At 51.1% G+C, this 21,401-nt stretch overlaps 1 protein-coding gene, 1 long non-coding RNA gene and 2 other non-coding genes across 8 annotated transcripts; 2 read left to right on the forward strand and 2 right to left on the reverse strand.

The window, feature by feature from the left end:
* Window positions 1–316: 316 nt before the first annotated feature.
* Window positions 317–8,567, reverse strand: LOC115643462 (zinc finger protein 660-like). 5 transcript variants are annotated; one of them, XM_030547524.1, is made up of 4 exons: window positions 5,069–5,848; window positions 4,481–4,585; window positions 2,957–4,144; window positions 317–853 (listed from the first exon to the last, which is right to left on the reverse strand). In XM_030547524.1, exons 1-4 carry the CDS (start codon window positions 5,121–5,123, stop codon window positions 768–770), a joined length of 1,434 nt encoding a protein of 477 aa, XP_030403384.1. In that variant the 5' UTR covers window positions 5,124–5,848; the 3' UTR covers window positions 317–767. The 5 variants fall into 5 exon arrangements, with proteins under 5 accessions (XP_030403384.1, XP_030403386.1, XP_030403385.1 ...); XM_030547526.1 differs by lacking the exon at window positions 317–853 and adding an exon at window positions 888–1,884; XM_030547525.1 differs by lacking the exons at window positions 317–853; window positions 5,069–5,848 and adding an exon at window positions 8,533–8,567 and having other exon boundaries at window positions 2,797–4,144.
* A 51-nt stretch (window positions 8,568–8,618) lies between these two features.
* LOC115643477 lies at window positions 8,619–14,550 on the reverse strand. Its single transcript, XR_003998326.1, has 3 exons — window positions 14,380–14,550; window positions 11,034–11,091; window positions 8,619–8,659 (listed from the first exon to the last, which is right to left on the reverse strand). It is a non-coding gene; the product is annotated as an uncharacterized LOC115643477 (long non-coding RNA).
* A 2,839-nt stretch (window positions 14,551–17,389) lies between these two features.
* On the forward strand, window positions 17,390–17,461 carry TRNAG-UCC. The gene has a single exon. It is a non-coding gene; the product is annotated as a tRNA-Gly (tRNA).
* A 2,733-nt stretch (window positions 17,462–20,194) lies between these two features.
* On the forward strand, window positions 20,195–20,266 carry TRNAG-UCC. Its single transcript has one exon. It is a non-coding gene; the product is annotated as a tRNA-Gly (tRNA).
* The last annotated feature ends 1,135 nt before the right edge of the window (window positions 20,267–21,401 follow it).

Raw genomic sequence — 21,401 nt, forward strand, 5'->3', positions numbered from 1 at the left:
CCCCGCCTGTCTCTCAAATTACTGAACATTGATATTGGTGTTTTTCTCTGTGAACAAATAAATAGGTTTTCACCCCCACTTACTCCTTAATTCTAAAATAGTGACATAGCATCCTTAAAAATATTGCCCTGTTTTTCTCTAATTATCTGTGACTGATATTATCCCCTGAGATTTTTCCATCTAACGATATATTAACATCAGATCTTCTCCAAGGTTGCTGATTTTGTCAAATTCTTGATTATTGCTTGATATAAAGTCCTTGCATGTTTTCCCTCCATTTTCTCTCTAATTCCCAAACATGTATATGGTGTTCCACTCAATTTTTACCTCATTTATCAACTGAGGGTATAAAATTCCTCACACATTTCCACTTCCCTCTGATTTGGGACAACGAATCTCAAATGCCTTGGCAACAAGGGCACATCGCCATCCGCGTGTTTCTGCCATTGCACGGGCGTCAGCCACTGGTGCACCTGGTTTCCTCCTGTTCTCCGGCCATGGCACAGTTGAGGGGTGATGTCGGTGGCCTCTCCTATACATGAGGTCAGACCCAGATGATCTGCTGCTCCCTTGTGGCCGTAAATCCAGCTGTCAGGGAGAGGAGGGAGAAGCAAGAAGCTGAGGGTGGAGAGGTGATGAGGAGGGACAGCAGGGGGCTGGCATCTCCCCTGGCTACCTTAGGTGAGAAGCCACCTAGCATGACAGGTTTTGTGGATCCCATTCCAAGGTGCCAGTTTCTCCCCATTTGCTGTCCAGGAGCCTAGGCGTCAATCTCTCTGGTGGCACAGGTCTCTGTTAGGAACCAGACACAGACCTGAATCGGACTCTCTGTAAGCTACACCAGGCAGAGTTTCTGTTAAAAAAATAGTTATTTTTCTTCAGCTATCTCATGTGCAACACAGATTTCATTTTACACTCCTTTGCAGCACCTACAGAGGGTTAGTTCAACACAAACACTGCTTCTATTTCCTCCATATTTGCATAGTTAGGGACAATGTTTAATCAGTCAAAATCTTAGCTAGGAGATATCTGCAGGCGTAACCTTCTGTAGGCCCTGGTTCATAACTGCTTTGGGAACCAACTGCGTGAGCATATGGCAAAACTCCAAGCCACATATCGTGGTACTTTCTCCTCGGGTCACCTGAGATAATATCGGCCTAACGAACTGAACAATACAGTGATCGCATGCAGCTCCTTCAGTACATTGTAGAATTTGGAGTGGGTTGTTGTTCAGCATTTCAAAGTGGAGAATTAAAAACATGAATGTTTGCTTGGTAGCATGTCCTATTGGAGTACTCTCCCGTGTTGATAGAACTGCATTAGAATCTCCAGAGTTGACCGAATTGTCATCATGGTGAGGTGGCGGAAAAGCAAGAATAAAATAAATGGCTATTTTTGCCGGATAGCCAGCTGTCTCAAAGTCCCCAATAAATCTGAGCTACATTCTCTCAAACAAAACTAGTGCCCCAATATGTAACCAAACGGCCTTTAGGAAAGGGAGAAAAATCCACAACACAGAGGAATAAGACACTTTCAGTTTTAGATAAAGTAAAATTCCAGAGCAGATTATATCTGATGACTCACAGTCAGGACAAGGGGTTCACGTTGTGTTCTTCTCGGATATGTTCAAAGGTGCTTTGTTCAGCACTGTCTCCTTTTATTGCATCATGTTATTTAGGAAAGTTTTAGCTTCATCATAGTGGGGGAGGGGGAACAGCCAAACTTCTAATCTGCAAACAGTCCACACTCAGCAGGAAAAAGCCCAGAAGCTGCTTTGCAAAAGGATGGAGAGCGGCATTTAAACTCAATGATCAGACTGTGTTTTGGACACACTTGAATTCCTCATCCGGGTCTGTGACACTTTCCGCTCCAGTCCTGATGAGTCTGATTTAGGATCAAGGAAATCAAAGAGTGAGCTGAGAACCCCTCATCACGTGACCCTTTGGGAGGCGGAGAGTTTGAAGGTGGAAAAGATCAATTCTACATGGCTCGGACAGAGAGTAACTCTGATGGGAGGGTGGGGAATCAGGGAATCCTCCCATCTGCTTCAGCACCACAGACGCTGAATTGACACTCTCCCCCCTGCTCAGGCTCCTTGTTATAGTTAAATACATTTTAAATGAGGATAAAGGTACCAAACATAACTGCTACTCATCCCAATTCAGAGCAACGTGACAACAACTGGGACCCGGTGACTTTACCAATTGCTTTGCAGTGGGAGGCAAAGTATAAGTGTGATGCTTAAGGTTTGTTGAGATTAGGACAATGACAGAGGTTAGGTCAGGTCACGAGGAAACATTCTCTATAACCTGGGCATCGAGACACGGGTCAGGTCTTTCCTGCAAGAATAGTTCAGCTAGTGAATGCCTCAAGAATCACAGTGGAAATGAATATTTTACCTCAATGTAGCTAGCTGAGATAACCCCCGTTCAGGGCCGCCTGGGGGCGGGGGGGGGGCAAGTGGGGTAATTTGCCCCAGGCCCCGCAGGGGCCCCCACTAGAATATAGTATTGTAACTTTTTTTTATGAAGGGGGCCCCTGAAATTGCTTTGCCCCAGGCCCCCTGAATCCTCTGGGCAGCCCTGCCCCTGTTTCCCCCATCTGTGTCTGAAGGACATTCCTGGCAGGTGGGACGTACAGTCCCACTATTGATAGAACAATGGAGTAGGTAGAAAGGACCTTGGGCTTCACTTAAAAGAAGGTTGAGCTACAAAAGGCAGAAGTTGGCAACTCCCCTGGGGGACCTGCAGGACCACGGTGAAGCAAAGAGTACAAACAGCCTTGAGGGTCACTATATGGGAATTAGCAAATGTATTAAAGAAAAAAAAATCTTTTCGACAGCCATAGACAAGGTCTTAATTATGGTTATTGCCCCGGCAGATTCTCTGATGGTAAGTAAGGGCTGAGCTCTGATGGAAGTTTTTCCTACACTCATGGCATTCATAGGGTCTCTCACCCGTGTGGATCCTCTGATGCGTAATTAGGGCCGAGTTACGTGTGAAGTTTTTCCCACACTCGCTGCATTCATAGGGTCTCTCTCCGCTGTGGATTCTCTGATGGGCGACCAGGGCTGATTTGTCAGTGAAGCTTTTCCCGCACTCACAGCATCCGTAGGGTCTCTCCCCTCTGTGGATTCGCTGATGTGCGATAAGCGCTGAGCTCTGAGTGAAGCTTTTCCCGCACTCACAGCATTCGTAAGGTCTCTCCCCGGTGTGGATCCTCTGATGCGTGACAAGGACTGATCTCTTAGTGAAGCTTTTCCCGCACTCGCTGCATTTATAGGGTCTTTCTCCTGTGTGGACTCTCTGATGTATAAGAAGGTCTGAGCTTTCAGTGAAGGTTTTCCTGCACTCACGGCATTCGTAGGGTCTCTCCCCCGCATGGATTCTCTGATGCCTTATAAGGGCTGAGCTCCGAGGGAAGTTTTTCCCGCATTCGCAGCATTCATAGGGTCTCTCTCCTCTGTGGATTCTCTCATGAATAGTAAGGTTTGAGCTCTGAGTGAAGCTTTTCCCGCACTCACTGCATTCATACGGTCTCTCCCCCGTGTGGATCCTCTGATGCGTAATAAGGGCTGAGCTGTTACTGAAGCTTTTCCCGCACTCACAGCATCCATAGGGTCTCTCCCCTGTGTGGATTCGCTGATGTATCAGAAGGGCTGAACTCTGAGCAAAATGTTTCCCGCACTCACAGCATTCATAGGGCCTTTCTCCCGTGTGAATTCTCCGATGTGTAATGAAGGCTGAGCTCTGAGTGAAGGTTTTCCCACACTCACCGCATTCATAGGGTCTCTCTCCTGTCTGGATTCCCTCATGGTTAATAAGGTCTGAGCATCTACTGACATTTATCCCACACTCTGTGCCTGTGTTGTTTCTCTTTCCCCTGAGGATTCTCGGCTGGGCTGGGGATCCCTTGACATCTTTGTGAGTGTCCCAACAATTAATGGATTTACCCACTTTTTCCTCTGTCTGGTTTCCCGGCTGCTGCTCTGGCCTTTGCAGATGTCTATAACCATCTCCCTGCTCACAATTCCCAGGCACGTTCCCTTTGGCTCTTCGTGATAATGCCCTGTGCAGTTCGACTTGCTCAGTATCTTCCTCTTCAGGATTCTGCTCTCTCTTCTCACTCACCATCCCATCACCTGCTAGGATAGAGAGGGAAACCTCAGAAACAGGAATGGAAAAGAGAGAGTCTGTGCTAGAGAGACAGAAAAAAATCTGGAACTGAATTTCCTCAAACTCTTCCCCATGGGGAGTCAGGAGAGGATCAATTCTACCGCCACATCTCACCCAAAAACTCCTGGGAGAAGGGAGGGAGCTACTGCCAGGGGTCAGTCAGGGTGGGTGGGAAGCCAGGAGTAGTATTGGCTGTGAGTGTATGACACATGCTGGACACAGAGAGCTCACAAGGTCTCTGTAGGGAATCCCAGCTGTTTCCTTCAGGCACGGACAGTTTTTGAGTTTGTTTAATGATGCCTCACCAGTGCAGATGCTCTCCCTTTCCTCCGAGCCCTGGAGATCTGGGACCAACGGCTCTTCCCCTCGTTGCGGCTGGGAGCTCACGTCAGGGCTGGATACTGGAAACCCTGCTCAGGAAGATGAGGGGAATTCATTTGTCACCAAAAAGTGTCATGATTTTATTGCTCTAAAATGGGCTGAGGATAAAATCCCAGGGCAGCCCCGCAGATGCTCAGAGGCAGAGATATCAATGCCCCATGCTTCCAGGGTGGGAGGGGTGCTTCACCCCTGCTCCGCCCCAGACCCTGCCCCTACTCCACCCCTTCCCCCAAACCCCCACCCCTCCCCTGCCACTTCCTGTCCCTGCTCCTCCCCCACCCCCAGCGCACCCTGCACCCGCTGCACAGCTGATTGCGGTGGGCGGGAGTGCTGGCAGGGAGGGAAAGAAGCTGATCTGCGAGGCTGCCAGTGGGGGCTGAGCACCTACAATTTTTCCCCTTGGGTGCTCCAGCCCCAGAGCACCCACAGAGTCAGCGCCTGTGCTCAGAGGTGCAGGACACACTTTCTATGGGGGCATTTTAACTACCTCCATCTGTGTCAGGAACACACACCAGGCAGACGCTCATCATCAACGGGGCTCCTAGAACACAGAGATGGTAACTCCATGTCCTGCAGAGCGACGGCCCCCTGCAAATGCTTCTTGCTGATCTCAGAGGCCCAGAAAGAAGGAGAGAGAGAGAGGGAAGCCGGGACTGGTGAGCATGGGCTGGTGGGGTGCAGCGTAGTGAGGAATAGGAGGGAGCGGGGACGACACTGAATGCAGGCTGTCAGGAGCAGTAGATGTCAGGAGAGCTGTAATGGAGGTGGGGGGTATGAACATGGAAGGCTGGAGAATTTAGGACTAACAGACTCTAATTCCCCTAGAAAAGGAGAATGTGAAAAGTAAGAATCAGGTCAGGTGACTTCAGGACAGACGGACTCCAGGAGCCTGCGGGGAAGAGGGTTTGTGACTGCTGCAGATAGGAACACTGCATGTAGACTGGGCTACTGGGGTGTTTACGGTCGGAATAATGTGGTTTAGTTTAATGGGGCTCTGACAAAGTGGGGGATTTTTTGTAATATTTGTATGACTCCTGCTCGTGCCTCATTTCCCCCAATGTGCTGCATTGCTCCCTCGTGGTTAGAAAAGGGCTGTTTCCTCTCAGGGCAGGTGAAGAGACAGACATGGGTCTCTTCTGTCTGTTCTTTAGGTTCCATATCAACGGAGCTTTTGAGAATACCCTGGTAGCTCCAATTGCCCACACGCTGACACATTGCAAACAATGAGCAAGAAGGATATGGATTTCCCCACCTCTTAGCAAGGCTGGGACCGAACGCACCCCTGGATTCACACCCCACGCCCTATTGTAAAAATCTTTGTGCAAAGTACGCCTTGGGAGGGATCATTTGCAAACTCATAACGTGCTGCTCGGTATTGTCCTGATATAAGGTGTGTGGCAAAGTTATAGGTGAAGTTGTAACATTTCCCTGTCGGAAAGTTATTATCACCTGTTCCAAAAGCCACAGCCCTGCCCAAACAGGTTGGCAAACTGGTCTGTCCTAAATAAAGGAAAGTATGCTCTGGAGCAGGAAGGGACACAAAGGAAACTCAGATAAGTGAGGAAAAAGCAGGGGGAGCATCCTTCTACAAAGGCTTTCTGTCTTCTGGTAGCCAGCTTTTCAGGTGGGGAGAATGAAACAAAAACTCGAGTTCTTCCTGCACTTAGGATGGAAGAATCTCATGCACTGCTACAGGCTGGGGACCGACTGGCTAGGCAGCAGTTCTGCAGAAAAGGACCTGGGGATTGCAGTGGACGAGAAGCTGGATATGAGTCAGCAGTGTGCCCTTGTTACCAAGAAGGCCAACGGCATATTGGACTGCATTAGTAGGAGCATTGACAGCAGATCGAGGGACGTGATCATTCCCCTCTATTTGGCACTGGTGAGCCCAAACCTGGAGTACTGTGTCCAGTTTTGGGCCCCACACTATAGAAGGGATGCGGACAAATTGGAGAGAGTCCAGCAGAGGGCAACAAAAATGATCAGGGGGCTGGAGCACATGACTTATGAGGCGAGGCTGAGGGAACTGGGATTGTTTAGTCTGCAGAAGAGAAGAATGAGGGGCATTTGATAGCTGCTTTCAACTACCTGAAAGGGGGCTCCAAAGAGGATGGATCTAGACTGTTCTCAGTGGTAACAGATGACAGAAAAAGGAGCAATTGTCTCAAGTTGCAGTGGGGGAGGTCTAGGTTGGATATTAGGAAACACTATTTCACTAGGAGGGTGGTGAAGCACTGGAATGGGTTCCCTAGGGAGGTGGTGGAATCTCCTTCCTTAGAGGTTTTTAAGGTCAGGCTTGACAAAGCCCTGGCTGGGATGATTTAGTTGGGATTGGTCCTGCTTTGAGCAGGGGGTTGGACTAGATACCTCCTGAGGTCCCTTCCAACCCTGATATTCTATGACTCTATGAACCTTTCTTGGTAACCTATTCCAGTAGTTAATGATTCTTATAGTTGGAAAGTTTTTCCTACTAGCCAACCCAAACCTCCCTTGCGGCAGATCAAGTCAATTACTCCTTATCCTAACCCAGTGGACGAGGAGAACCAATTATCACTGTCCCCCTTTATAACAGTTTTTAACATAGTTGAGGACCATTATCAGTTTTTTTTCCCAAGATTAAACATTCCCGGTTCTTTCATCCTTTCCTCATAGGTCATATGCGGTAGCTTTATAGGAGTTTTCTTCTGCGTTCGCACTTGTCAAGGTCAGAGTAAACGATGTTTCTGTAACTGAGGCAGGAGATGATGAGAGCTTTGAACAAGAATTTCGGCTCTGTGGATGGGTAGGACCGGCCATAGTTTAGGGACATTCAGCAGAAAGACAATCCAAGATGTAGACACGTCATGAGAACACGGGGAGGGGTCTTTGTCAAAGATACAGGCCTGCGTGGCAGTGATGCTTTCCACAACGATAGAGAGAAAAAAAAAAAAGAGATGGTGAGATGGCTGCGGGGAATATTAAGAGGTTAGTTTTATCCATTTTAACTGTTGAGTTTGAGCTGATGGACAGGCTTTCCAAAGGAGATGTTAGAGCAGTGCTCCCCAACCTTTTCATCTGGTGGGCACCAGATGAAGGACTGTTGCTGTGGTGGAGCATCCACTGAAATGCCGCTGAACTTCTGCGGCATTTCAGCAGCAATGCCTCTCGATGACGTCGTGTCATCATGAGGTGTCGCCACCGAAATGCCGCAGAAATTCAGCGGCATTTCAGCAGATGCTCCACCACTGGCCAGGACGCGGAGCATTTAGATGCCCCCGCGGGCACCATGGTGCCCATGGGCACCGCGTTGGTGTCCCCGGGTTAGAGAGACTGGCTGGGATTTCAGTTTGGACAGAAGGAGACGGGTCTGGAGTAGAGAGGTAGATCCGTGAGTCCCCAGCGGTGTTTGTGGATGAGATTACCCAGAGATTAGAGGAAGAAGAGGAGGGGACCAAGGACAGCGTAGTATCCTATATCAGAGGCCTGGTGTGAGGCCTGGGGCCTGACATAAAGTAGTGGTCAGGCCCTGCGCATATAAAGCAACGTTAGTAAAAGTCAGGCTGTGAACAGACATCAGGCTCTGCCTGCTTTCAGGATCACAGGACCTGGCAAGAACAGGGTTTTTGCAGTGACCCATCCACTCTCTGTCTTTATTCAGGCCTAATTTGATGCTGTCTCGCTTGCAAATAAATTCTAGTTCTGCAGTTTCTTGTTGGAGTCTATTCTTGAGTGCTGGCCAGGGGCAGGCAGCTTCTGTTCTTTATGCCAGACCTGAACCCAAGTTTTGCCTTAGCCAAGCGACGACATTAGACTTTGTGCTGTGCTGTTCTGCTCCTGGGCTCTGTTCCCCAGAGCAGAGTACAGGGTACTGGTGTGTGTGTCACTGGCATGTTGGGGTGATGCTGAAACAGGGCAGAGTTAAGGTTACATCGCAGGATATGGTGAACCTTAACTAGTCACTTCCCCTTCTAAGAACGGAGGGGACGGGAATTCTTACCCAGCGAGGTCACATTCTCATAGTTCTCCTGCATGACGGCTCTGTAGAGGGCTCTCTGAGCGGGGTCCAGCAGAGCCCACTCTTCCCTGGTGAAATACACAGCCACCTCCTCGAAGCTCACCGGCCCCTGAAAGAGCAAGAGCCCCTCCCTCAGGACCTGTTGCCCCAGTCACAGCCCCACAATTCACAGGGGAGGAGGGCCAACCACACGGACGCTCAGGAAGACAGGCAGGCAGCAGAATCCCACTGTGACACTGCACCCCATATTCTTCACAGGGATGTTAGGATGAATTTTATGCAAACCCCTGTCCCAGGCTTAGCCCAGAGCCCTCTCCCATACTCCAAACCCCTCGGCCCCACCCCAAAGCCCGCACCTCAATCCCCTGCCTCAGCCCAGTGAAAGTGAGTAAGGGTGGGGGGAGGGAGCGACAGAAGGAGGGGATGTGGAGTGGTGGGGACGGGGTCTCGGAAAAGGGGGAGGGCGTGGCTTTGGGGAAGGGGGTGGGGCAAAGGTGTTTGGGTTTGTGTGTTTAGATAGTTGGCGACCCTAGCTGTTGCTCCAGGAATATTTTCTCCTTGAGGAACTGCCGCCTCTCCTAAACACCTTTCCCCCTTGCCGGACAGCTCTCTAGGGGTGTTGAACTCTGCTTTGTGGAAGTCCATTGTCCTTATTCTCCTGTTTTCTCTCCTTCCTTTCCTTACAGTCATGACATCTGCCATTTCATGGTCGCTTTCACCCAAACTGCCTTCCACCTCCAGATTCATACCCCGGGCCCTACCAAATTCACCATCCTTTTTGGTCAATTTCACAGTCAGGGGATTTTAAAAATTGTCAATTTCATGATTTCAGATCTTTAAATCTGAAGTGTCACAGTGGTGTCTCTCTCAGGGTCCTGACTCCAAAAGGGTTGGGGAAGGGGTCACAATGTTATTGGAGGGGGGTCCTGATATTGCCACCCTTAATTCTGCACGGCTGCCTTCAGAACTGGGCCCTCTCTGGCTCTGCAGCTGCCACCCTCTGGCCGCCCAGCTCTGAAGGCCGCAGCGCAGAAGTGAGGGTGTTGTGGTGAGGTAACTGCGCCTGGGTGTGCCTCTATCTGTGTGAATGCTGGTGGAAGTGCAGCCTAGAGAGGGCTCTGCGGCGTGTCACAGAAGTACAGTGCAAAAGGGAGCCCTGGCTGGTGGGTCAGGGGAGCTCAGTGGGGCCCCATTTCCAGGTGGCAACCCAGGGGGAACTCGCTACACTCACCTCCACCTTCCTCAGGTGGCATCGGGGTGAGGGGAGAGAGTGAGAGAGAACCTCACCCCTCTGGGACGTCGCACTCCATATGATGTTATGAACACAGGCTAATGAGTGTGAATATGATGTAACTGGAATATGCTTCATGTGAAAGGTCTCTTGTAAGGTATCATTACAAAGCTTATAATCTGCTGAGTAAAACTATTTCCCCATGCTTATCTCCCCTCCTACCCGCCCCAGTTCCCTACATCTCCTTGTCAGGTGCTGGAAATGGGCCATTTTCATTACCACTACAACCAGTTTCTGTTTCTCTCCTGCTGGTAATAGCTCACCTTAACTGATCGCTCTCCTTAGACTGTGTATGGTAACACCCATTGTTTCATGTGCTCTGTGTATATACATATCTTCCTACTGTATTTTCCACTGCATGCATCTGATGAAGTGGGCTGCAGCCCATGAAAGCTTATGCTCAAATAAATTCGTTAGTCTCTAAAGTGCCACAACGACTCCTGCTCTTTTTGCGGATACAGACTAACATGGCTGCTACTCTGAAATCTACTGAGTGTGATCATCCTATTTATATGAATGTATCTTTCTTGTATCTGAAACTAGGAATAGGAAATATAACTCTGAGGGCCTATTGTAACTATGCAGTGTGGGCCGTTAATGTTGCTTTGGCATTTTGATGGTTCCCATTAACCAGGACATTGACTGTGGATGGGCCTTTGCCAGCCTTCCTGTGAGTCAGGTCGGGGAGAATGAAGGTTTGGGGTCTCACGGGACATCCAGCAGAGATAGGGGGCAGGGTCTTCACATTCCACACTCACCTACTAGCCAGGGGGCTGATACAGCTGATGTAGCCCCCAGGCAAGTCAAGGGGCAGCCCCCAGTAGGAATCCCAACACCTCCCCCAATAACAGCAGCTGGGGGTGTGCGTGGGAGGGAGCGGAGCATCTCCCGCAGGCCTCACTGGTGGATGCCCCCTTCATTGCAACCTCTGACTAGAAGGGTCATGCTCCAGCAATCCAGGGATTGTCAGACCGTCTTCTAGCCCTGTCCAGAAGGTTTGTTTCCTGTTCCACAATAGTGCCATTTCCTCCCTCAATCCCCATGGGGCTGCCCCTAGAATCTAGACCCCAAGTTCCAGCAGATTTGTCCCCCTCCCTCCAGATCAAACTCCTCAGACGCTCCCACCTCCTAGCTGTTTACTGCCCCTCTCCCTCCAAAAACAACCCACCAGCAACTCCCCCGTGATTCCTACCTGAACGGGCTCCATCTCAGCCATTTCCCTGTCCTGTCCCAAGGGAGGCTGGGATGAACTGAAAGAAAACGTGGATGTTATTCTGCAGCCGGCCAGGGTAACTGGAGAGATTTCCGAACAGGCTTTAGTTCATTTAGTTCAATCTGATGAGGTTCAACAAGGACAAGTGCAGAGTCCTGCACTTAGGACGGAAGAATCCCAGGCACTGCTACAGAGTAGGGACCGACTGGTTAAGCAGCAGTTCTGCAGAAAAGGACCTAGGGGTTACAGCGGACGATAAGCTGGATATGAGTTGACAGTGGGCCCTTGTTGCCAAGAAGGCTAATGGCAATTTGGGCTGTATAAATAGGGGCATTGCCAGCAGATCGAGGGACATGATCATTCCCCTCTATTCGGCACTGGTGAGGCCTCATCTGGAGTATTGTGTCCAGTTTTGGGCCCCACACTACGAGAAGGATGTGGACAAATTGGAAAGAGTACCGGGGAGGGCAACAAAAATGATTAGGGGTCTGGAGCACATGACTTATGAGGCGAGGCTGAGGGAACTGGGATTGTTTAGTCTGTAGAAGAGAAGAATGAGGGGGGATTTGATAGCTGCTTTCAACTACCTGAAAGGGCGTTCCAAAGAGGGTGGAGCTCGGCTGTTCTCAGTGGTGGCAGATGACAGAACAAGGAGCAATGGTCTCAAGTTGCAGTAGGGGAGGTCTAGGTTGGATATTAGGAAACACTATTTCCCTAGGAGGATGGTGAAGCACTGGAATGGGTTCCCTAGGGAGGTGGTGGAATCTCCTTCCTTAGAGGTTTTTAAGGTCTGGCTTGAGAAAGCCCTGACGGGGATGATTTAGTTGGAAATTGGTCCTGCTTTGAGCAGGGGGTTGGACTAGACACCTCCTGAGGTCCCTTCCAACCCTGATATTCTGTGATTCTATGAGTGGGGCCCCACAGGGGTCAGTGCTGGGTCTGGTACCATTCAAAATTTTCATGAATGACTTGGACAATGGATTGGATGCTTATAAAATTGCAGCAAACGCCAAGCTGGACAGGGCTGGGAGTTCTTTGGGGGGCAGGATTAGGATTCAAAATGACGTTGACACATTGGAGAATTGGTCAGAAATCAACATGATGCAATTCAGTAAATAGAAGTGGGAACTGCTATAAATGCACAACTACAAAATGGGGAACAACTGATGAGGCTGAAAAGGCTCTGGGGGTTATGGTGGATCACAAATTAAAACTAGGTCAAACAGACGACTGTTGCGAAAAAGGCTACTTCAGTACTGGAATAGGTTACCAAGGGAGGCTGTGAAATCCTCACCACTGGAGGTTTTTAAGAGCAGGTTGGACACACATGCAGGGATGATCTAGGTTTCCTTGATTCCGCCTGTGCAGGGAGCTGGAATAGGTGACCTCTCGAGGTTCATTCTAGCCCCACATTTCTCTGATTCTACACTGGGAAAATGCTATGTCACTTGATTACAGAACAGACCCATCCCCTCTCACCAGGACTGTAAAATTGAGGGTTGTACCCTATGGCTGGAGAATTGCTAATATAGTCCCTATTTTTTAGAAAGTGTTTGGGGGAGGGAAAGTGATCCAGGAAACTTCAGGCCTGTGAGTTTGAGCTCAACTGTATGCAAGGCCTTGGAACAAACTTCCAGACAGAAAGTAGATAAGGACATAGAGGTAATTGGGATAAAATACAACATGGTTTTATGAAAGTTAGATCATGACGGACCAAACTGATCTCCTTCTTGGAGAAGGTAACTGATTTTTTAGACAAAGGAAATGCAGTGGATCTAATCTACCTGGATGTCAGTAAGGCATCTGGTACAGTTCCACATGGGAAACTATTCATTAAAACAGAGGAGATGGGGATTTATGTGAGAATTGAAAGGTGGATAAGGACCCGCTTAAAGGGGAGACTACAAGGGGTCACAGCGAATGGTGGGTTGTCAGGCTGGAGGGAGGTTACTACTGAGTTCCTCAGAGATCGGTCTTGGGACCAATCTTATTTCACATTTTTATTAATGACTGGCCAGAGGTGCCAACTTTTTGAGTTCCCGGGAGTGTGTGCTCGACTCTTGCTCCACCCCAGGTCCTGCCCCCACTCCACCCCTTCCCCCAAGGCCCCCCCTCACCCGCCTCTTCCTGACCCAGCTGACTGGGGAGGGGGCTGGCCAGCCCCAGAGCACCCAGAGTCACAGCCTATGACCTTGGCACAAAAAGTGGGAGCGTGTTAACAGAACTTGCGGATGACACAAAGCTGGAGGGGACTGCCAGTACAGAGGAGGCCCAGAATATCACACAAGACCTGGATGACCTTGATGAAATTTAATAGTGCAAAGTCATGCACTTAGGGACTAACAAGAAGAGTTTTTTGTTATAAGCTGGGAACGTCTCAGACGGAAGCAACAGAGGAGGAGAAAGACCTGATTGTACTGGTTGATCACAGGGTGACTACGAGCCGCCAATGTGAGGCAGGCATGAAGAAGGCGAATGCAGTTGTAGGCTGCATCAGGCGAGGTACTGCCAGTGAAGACAGGAAAGTGTCAGTACCATTATTAAGGCGACGAATTTGTCCTGAATATTTTGAGTTTATGTCAGGGTCAGGTCACAGGCAATTAACAAAAATTCACAGAAGTTGTGACCTGTCCCTGACATTGACTAAAAACAACCCTGACAAACTGGAGATGGAGCAGGGTCCAGTGCCCTGCCTCCACCCCCACCTGCAACAGCTGGACGTTGAGGGGACCCACCACCCTGTGGGGCTGGGAGCTAGGGTGGGGTCCCTCCACCACTCGTGTTGCTGGGGTCCCCCCATGCCAGCAGCGGCTGGTCAGCTATGGGCCCCCCCCCCATTTCACGGAGGTCTCAGGGATGGGGGAGCTGCTTGCGGGGAAGCTGCTCAGAGTGCCCCCCCCACAAGCCTCAACATTTGCACCACGGACACTTGCGGACACGCTGCCGACCCCTGAATAGGACAGAAAAAGCCCCCCCACCCCTGGATCTGAAGGTATTTTATGTCCACGTTAAATCGGGGCACGAAGGGTTTGCCCACGAGTGGTCCATACACACACACAGGCCTGAAGCCCAGCTCTGTGCCCAGCTTGGCTCTCTCCCCAACAGCAGCTGGTCCAGAAAAAGGGGTGTCCCCCCCCAAACTCCCTCCCTCTCCGATCAGCAGCCCTGGCTCCTCCACCACCTCCGGCTTCTTTTTCAGACCTTCCCCCCTCCGTTTGGCCCCTGAGCGCAGCTGGACCCCGGGGGCTGTGAGGTCTGAGGACTCCCCACCCCCGTGCAAAGAGAGACACTTTCCTGCCCCGCCCCCAGCATTTCTCTCACTCACCTGCAGCCGCTGGTCCCAGCTGGAGACCCCCCCCCCGCCGGGCAGGGAGGGGTTAATCCCCCCCCCGCCAGCACGGACCCCCGGGGAGCAGCGGCTCGTACGGCCCCGCCCGGGGGCTGCCCCGCGTCTCTGCCCTTTGTTCCCCGGCTTCCGCCCCGGCTGCTCCAGCCCCTTCCTAGGCCGAGCCCCGAGCCCCGCCCCGGGCTGCGTGGGGACGGACCGAGCCCAGATCCCGAGCCCCGAGCCCCGCCCCGGTCCCCGCCCCCGCGCGGGTCGGCAGCCTCAGAGCCGCTGCATTGCTGACTCGGGGGGCGGAGAGTCCATGGGGTGTCAGTGTGAGGGGAGGGGCTGTGAGGGGGAGGGTCCATGGGGGTGTCAGTGTGAGGGGAGGGGCTGTGAGGGGGAGAGTCCATGGGGATTTCAGCGTGAGGGGGAGGGGCTGCGAGGAGGAGGGTCCATGGGGTGTCAGTGTGAGGGGAGGGGCTGTGAGGGGGAGAGTCCATGGGGTGTCAGTGTGAGTGGGAGGGTCCATGGGGGTGTCTGTGTGAGGGGAGGGGCTGTTGGGAGGAGGGTCCATGGGGGTGTCAGTGTGAGGGAGAGGGGCTGTGTGGGGGAGGGCTATGGAGGGTCTCTGTGAGAGGGAGGGGCTGTTGGGACGAGGGTCCATGGAGTGTCAGTGTGAGGGGAGGGGCTGTGATGGGGAGGGTCCATGGGGTGTCAGTGTGAGGGGAGGGGCTGTGCAGGGGAGGATCCATGGGGTGTCAGTGTAAGGGGAGGGGCTGTGATGGGGAGGGTCCATATGGGTGTCAGTGTGAGGGGAGGGGCTGTGATGGGGAGGGTCCATGGGGTGTCAGTGTGAGGGGAGGGGCTGTGCAGGGGAGGATCCATGGGGTGTCAGTGTGAGGGGAGGGGCTGTGAGGGGGAGTGTCCATGGGGGTGTCAGTGTGAGAGGAGGGGCTGTGAGGGGGAGGGTCCATTGGGGTGTCACTGTGAGGGGAGGGGCTGTGATGGGGAGGGTCCATGGGGGTGTCAGTGTGAAGGGAGGGGCTGTAAGGGGTAGGGTCCATGGGGCGTCAGTGTGAGGGGAGGGAATGTGATGGGGAGGGTCCATGGGGTGTCAGTGTGAGGGGAGGGGCTGTGATGGGGAGGGTCCATGGGGTGTCAGTGTGAGGGGAGAGGCTGTGCAGGGGAGGATCCATGGGGTGTCAGTGTAAGGGGAGGGGCTGTGATGGGGAGGGTCCATATGGGTGTCAGTGTGAGGGGAGGGGCTGTGAGGGGGAGTGTCCATGGGGGTGTCAGTGTGAGGGGAGGGGCTGTGAGGGGGAGGGTCCATTGGGGTGTCACTGTGAGGGGAGGGGCTGTGATGGGGAGGGTCCATGGGGGTGTCAGTGTGAAGGGAGGGGCTGTAAGGGGTAGGGTCCATGGGGTGTCAGTGTGAGGGGAGGGGATGTGATGGGGAGGGTCCATGGGGTGTCAGTGTGAGGGGAGGAGCTGTGGGGAGGAGAGCTATGGGGTGTCTCTGTGAGAGGGAGGGGCTGCTGGGACGAGGGTCCATGGGGTGTCAGTGTGAGGGGAGGGGATGTGATGGGGAGGGTCCATGGGGTGTCAGTGTGAGGGGAGGAGCTGTGGGGAGGAGAGCTATGGGGTGTCTCTGTGAGAGGGAGGGGCTGCTGGGACGAGGGTCCATGGGGTGTCAGTGTGAGGGGAGGAGCTGTTGGGAGGAGGCAGCCCTGGGGGACTCAGCCCTGGGGACACTCACTGGCTGTGGAAAAGCACTTACAGTGGCAGGCAGGCGTCCGACAGAAGAAGGACTCGATGCTTTAGGAAAGTCTGGGTGCACTGGGTGGGGTAGGAGGGTTTCGGCAATAGGTCTGCAGTATGGCCAACCCCAAATGTTCAGAACTCACAAGACTGGCTTTAAAATCATGAGATGAGACAAATAATCGCTTTGGGGTGGGGTCTTTTTATTTGCCTTCTGCTTGTTGAGCTGTTGGCATGCACCGGGGGCCTGTTCGGTAGCTTTCTGCACAGGCAGGAGGGCTTGAAACTTCCTTTATCTCAGCGACTGAAGGCTGAAACCGTCACAGAGCCACTTGACTCCAGGAGCTGGGGCTTTAGGGAAAACAATAATTCTCCTGAGACTTGTGGCAAACTCCTGAGAGTGGGCAACGCCGAATCTTTATCCTGGGGGATGCCCCGGAGTGCTGCTCAGACAAGGCTGAAGTGCGGCACCGAACCGCTGCCTTTCCTGAGAGGTCGGTTCGGTGAGCAGCCAGGTGTCCTCAGGACCAGGCTAACCCTGCAGGCCCCAGAGGGTCTCAGGCTGGGAACGCTGCTCCCCAGAGAACTGCCCTGACTCCCTTCTCAGCAGCAAAGAAGTCAATTCCCCCTCACCCTGGAGCTAAGGCCAGAGCTGGGGGTTTCTTCTTTCACTCCCGCTGGGAGTGCAGGGTCCCCGGCGAGTTCCTGGAAGAGCCTTTGGAACGGAATTGGCGACACCGGCCAGCCAGGACAGAGCTCAGGGTCAGACTAAAATTGGTTTTTTACAGTTTTTAATAATAGGATCTAATCCTTCAGTCCCAGTGTCACCATGGATAGAACTGAGTCAGCCTGGCAGGGGAAACCAAGCAGCTGTTTGGATACAGGAGAGGGGGATCAATCACCTGGCAGTCACTGCCCCAGAGGAAGCTTGTTGTGTTACATTCCTTGTGTCCTGGTGCCATCGTGTGGCCATTTCCTCCCCCCCCCTTTTGGTGAAAAGTTTTGTTATTTTGCACAGAAACGTCATGTCCTCAGGAGACCCAGGAGCGGGGGCTGCCTCCATGTCCCACACCCCCACTAGAAGGTGACAGACGAAGACCCTTAACACCATCTGTCAGTCCCTCTGGGAACCTGTCTCTGCTCACAGCTGCCGGGCTGCCTCCAGCCCACATATCCTGCTCATTAGCGGTGCTGCAATGAATCATTTTGCTAGTACATGTAGCACCAGGGAGAGCTACTTTTGCCAGATGCATTGGTGGTATAGTGGTGAGCATAGCTGCCTTCCAAGCAGTTGACCCGGGTTCGATTCCCGGCCAATGCAGGCATGTGTTTTTGCCCTCTCCGGAATTGGTTTAATGTCAGTCACATGGGGTGATAATCACATTCCCAAATCCCAGCAGGTCCCTGAACACACTGCAGGGGACAGGACTACGTGAGGAGCTGTAGGAAGCATCCTTGTGTCACTGCAGAAAGTCAGGGAACAGGCATCTGTAGCTCCTTGTCCTGTTTGCACCGTGCTCAGGGGAGAAGGTGGAAATATAAAGTTTTGTGACAGTTTTTGCTGCTATAGAATCTTTTGTGTTCCTGTCATAAAACCACCAACCAAAGTTCAGCACCAATGTGGACACAGGCACTTCCCTCAGAGGCAGCTGCAAATCTTACTTGTCTGCAGCTGAATTGGGCCTTTCACCTGCGCGTGGCTGGGCACTACACACCCTGGCTTTGTTTGAGGGCCTCTCGCAGCCCCAGGGGGAGAGGTTTCAGTGTAGTGTAGGAGGCAGGCCTGGCCCGGCTGTTAAGCCTGGCAGGGAAAATTAAACCATCCCACCCCTGGCTCTGCCCCCGCCTGAGAAGGTTGGTTTGTGTTGGGAGTGTGCAAAGCTGAGAACACAGATCCAGCCATGAGGTTCATTGTTTTCTGAAGGGTTTTGTGGGTAGGAAGGATCATTGGGGGACGGGCTGGGTACCAAATGGAAGACAGGTCTATGGGAAGGAGGGGTAGAGACCATAACCATCCACTGAGCATGGGATTCAAATCTATGCGGATTATCAGCATCACTTTAACCGCTCGGTCACCTCATCTGATCCGTTTTATCTCATTTAACACTTCCCAAAGTCAGTGCTGCTTGGAAGCTTTTTGCCAGGACAAGGAAGACCAGGACGGGAAGGTTTGGCTTTTTTAAAAAACATTCTCTGTGGTATGTACAAGACTAAATGCAATGACCAAAACCAAAAAGACCCCCCTGGGGGGCACAGAGACCGGGTTTGCTGTTCAAAGTCTGTATTTCAGAAATTTCCAGCGTTAGTATCCAGGTTCATTTGTCAGCCCGAGGGAGAATTTGGGGTTTAAGAACATAAGAACGACCATACTGGATCAGACCAAAGGTCCATCTAGCCTAGTATCTGTCTACCGACAGTGGCCAATGCTAGGTGCCCCAGAGGGAGTGAACCTAACAGGCAATGATCAAGTGATCTCTCTCCTGCCATCCATCTCCACCCTCTGACAAACAGAGGCTAGGGACACCATTCCTTACCCATCCTGGCAAACAGCCATTAATGGACTTAACCTCCATGAATTTATCCAGTTCTCTTTTAAATGCTGTTATAGTCCTAGCCTTCACAACCGCCTCAGGTAAGGAGTTCCACAGGTTAACTGCACTGTGTGAAGAAGAACTTCCTTTTATTTGTTTTAAACCTGCTGCCCATTCATTTCATTTGGTGACCCCTAGTTCATGTATTATGGGAATAAGTAAATAACTTTTCCTTATCCACTTTCTCAAAATCTCTCATGATTTTATATACCTCTGTCATATCCCCCCTTAGTCTCCTCTTTTCCAAGCTGAAGAGTCCTAGCGTCTTTAATCTTTCCTCATATGAGACCCTCTCCAAACCCCTATTCATTTTAGTTGCCCTTTTCTAAACCTTTTCTAGTGCCAGTATATCTTTTTTCAGGTGAGGAGACCACATCTGTACACAGTATTCGAGATGTGGGCGTACCATGGATGTATATAAGGGCAATAAAATAGTCTCAATCTTATTCTCTATCCCCTTTTTAATGATTCCTAACATCCTGTTTGCTTTTTTGACCACCTCTGCACACTGCATGGACATCTTCAGAGAACTATCCACGATGACTCCAAGATCTTTTTCCTGACTTGTTGTAGCTAAATTAGCCCCCTTTTGATACTCTTATCCGAACACGTGTGAACACAGTGTGTATGTTGCTTCTCCCTAGCCAGATGGGTTTGTTCGTGTAACGGGAACAGGTAAGAGGAGTCACAGAGTTACCCAGAGTGCACTTTAAGATTGCCTCAACTCCTATCTCACGGCAAAGTCAAGCAACCAGTTGGGAGGGGCAAAGGGACTTTTGGGGGGAAGGTATAAAATGCTAAAAGATCAAAGAAATGCCTGTAGCACAACCTCACTTCTTACCCCTCCCATGGGGTGCAACAGAGGTGGGACAAAGACCCACAATATAAAAGCGAGGGGAGATCAATCACTTGTCAGAGTCATGGCTCATAGAGGAATTGTGTTGTTACATTCCTTGTGTCCTGGCGACCTCGTGTGCCCATCTCCTTTTGGAGAAAAGTTTTGTTATTTTGTGCAGGACAGGCCCAGGAGCAGGGACTGCACCCATGTACCAAACACCCAGACCAGGTGACAAACACCCTTAAGACCAGGCAGCCATCCCTGTTAAAACCATCTCTCTTCTTCAGCTCAGTGACAGCCTGAATCATCCCATATCCTGGCAGAGACTGGAATCAGCCACAAACCACTCTGTAGGTAGTGGAAATGAACACAAACATTTACTTTAAAAGGGGCTAAGGTTCGTCATTCTGGTCATTTATCTTTGTTTCCCTTCTCTGTGGGGAGAGGTGGGTTTGGTGACACCTCCCTCTGGGATGTAGCACCTCCATCCCCAGTCACTGTGGGAACCTGTCTGTGCTCAGAGCTGACAGGTTGCTGCCTGTCCACCCATCCTGGTCATTAGCAGTGCAGGAATGAATCATTTTGCTAGTACATGTAGCACCAGGGAGAGCTGCTTTTGCCAGATGCATTGGTGGTATAGTGGTGAGCATAGCTGCCTTCCAAGCAGTTGACCCGGGTTCGATTCCCGGCCAATGCAGGGATGTGTTTTTTGCCCTGTCTGGAATTGGTTTATGTCAGTCACATGGGGTGATAATCACATTCCCAAATCCCAGCAGGTCCCTGAACACACTGCAGGGGACAGGACTACGTGAGGAGCTGTAGGAAGCATCCCTGTGTCACTGGAGAAAGCCAGAAACCAGGGGAACATGCGTCTGTAGCGCCTTGTCTTGTTTGCACCATGCTGAGGGGAGAAAGTGCAAATATAAAGACTTGTGTCAGTTTTTGCTGCTACAGAGCTTTTGTGTTCCAGCAATGATATCATACTGCCTCTATATAAATCCATGGTACTCCCACATCTGGAATACTGTGTGCAGATGTGATCGCCCCATCTCAAATATATATATTGAGAAAAGGGCAACAAAACTGATTAGGGGTATGGAACGGCTTCCGTATGAGGAGAGATTAATAGACTGGTGTGATGGTTCGATCACAGAGACCCTCTTGGGACTGTCACCTGATGTGCTGAAATTACCTCTGAGCCCATTTTCTCTGCCAGATTGGGACTTCAGAACCCTGGCTTGTTAAGCCAAATACACTAGCCTGCTGCAACACAGACCCAGGGTCTGAACCACATCCCCAAAGCTGCAGACTTAACCGAAAATGGCTCAACAGGTCACCTGTCTCCAGCACCTAGACACCAAGTTTCCACTGAGATCCAAACCCCAAATAAATCCATTTTACTCTGTATAAAGCTTATACAGGGTAAATTAATAAATTGACGCCCTCTATAACACTGATATGCACAGCTGTTTGCTACCCCAGGTATTAATCATTTGCTCTGGGTTTATTAATAAACAAAAGTGATTTTATTAAGTTAAAAAAAGTAGGATTTAAGTGGTTTCATGTAATAACAGACAGAACAGTGATACTCTTTTTACATCGTGTCCCAGCGAAAGCCAAGAGCTGCCAGAGCTGGTGTTGTGGACTGCTGTGATTACTTTCCCAGTTGCTGGAATAATTTGCAACATGGAGACCTGGCTCAGGGCTGATCAGCAGGAAGATCTGAGTTAGCACTTTGCAGCAAAAGCTTGGCTTTCCCATTGAGGAATCAGACACCAGTCTCCTATGGGACAGGCAGGGACACTCACCCTATACTAACAAGGAAGAAATTA

The sequence above is a fragment of the Gopherus evgoodei genome, unplaced genomic scaffold, assembly GCF_007399415.2.
Source record: "Gopherus evgoodei ecotype Sinaloan lineage unplaced genomic scaffold, rGopEvg1_v1.p scaffold_60_arrow_ctg1, whole genome shotgun sequence".
NCBI lineage: Eukaryota > Metazoa > Chordata > Testudines > Testudinidae > Gopherus > Gopherus evgoodei.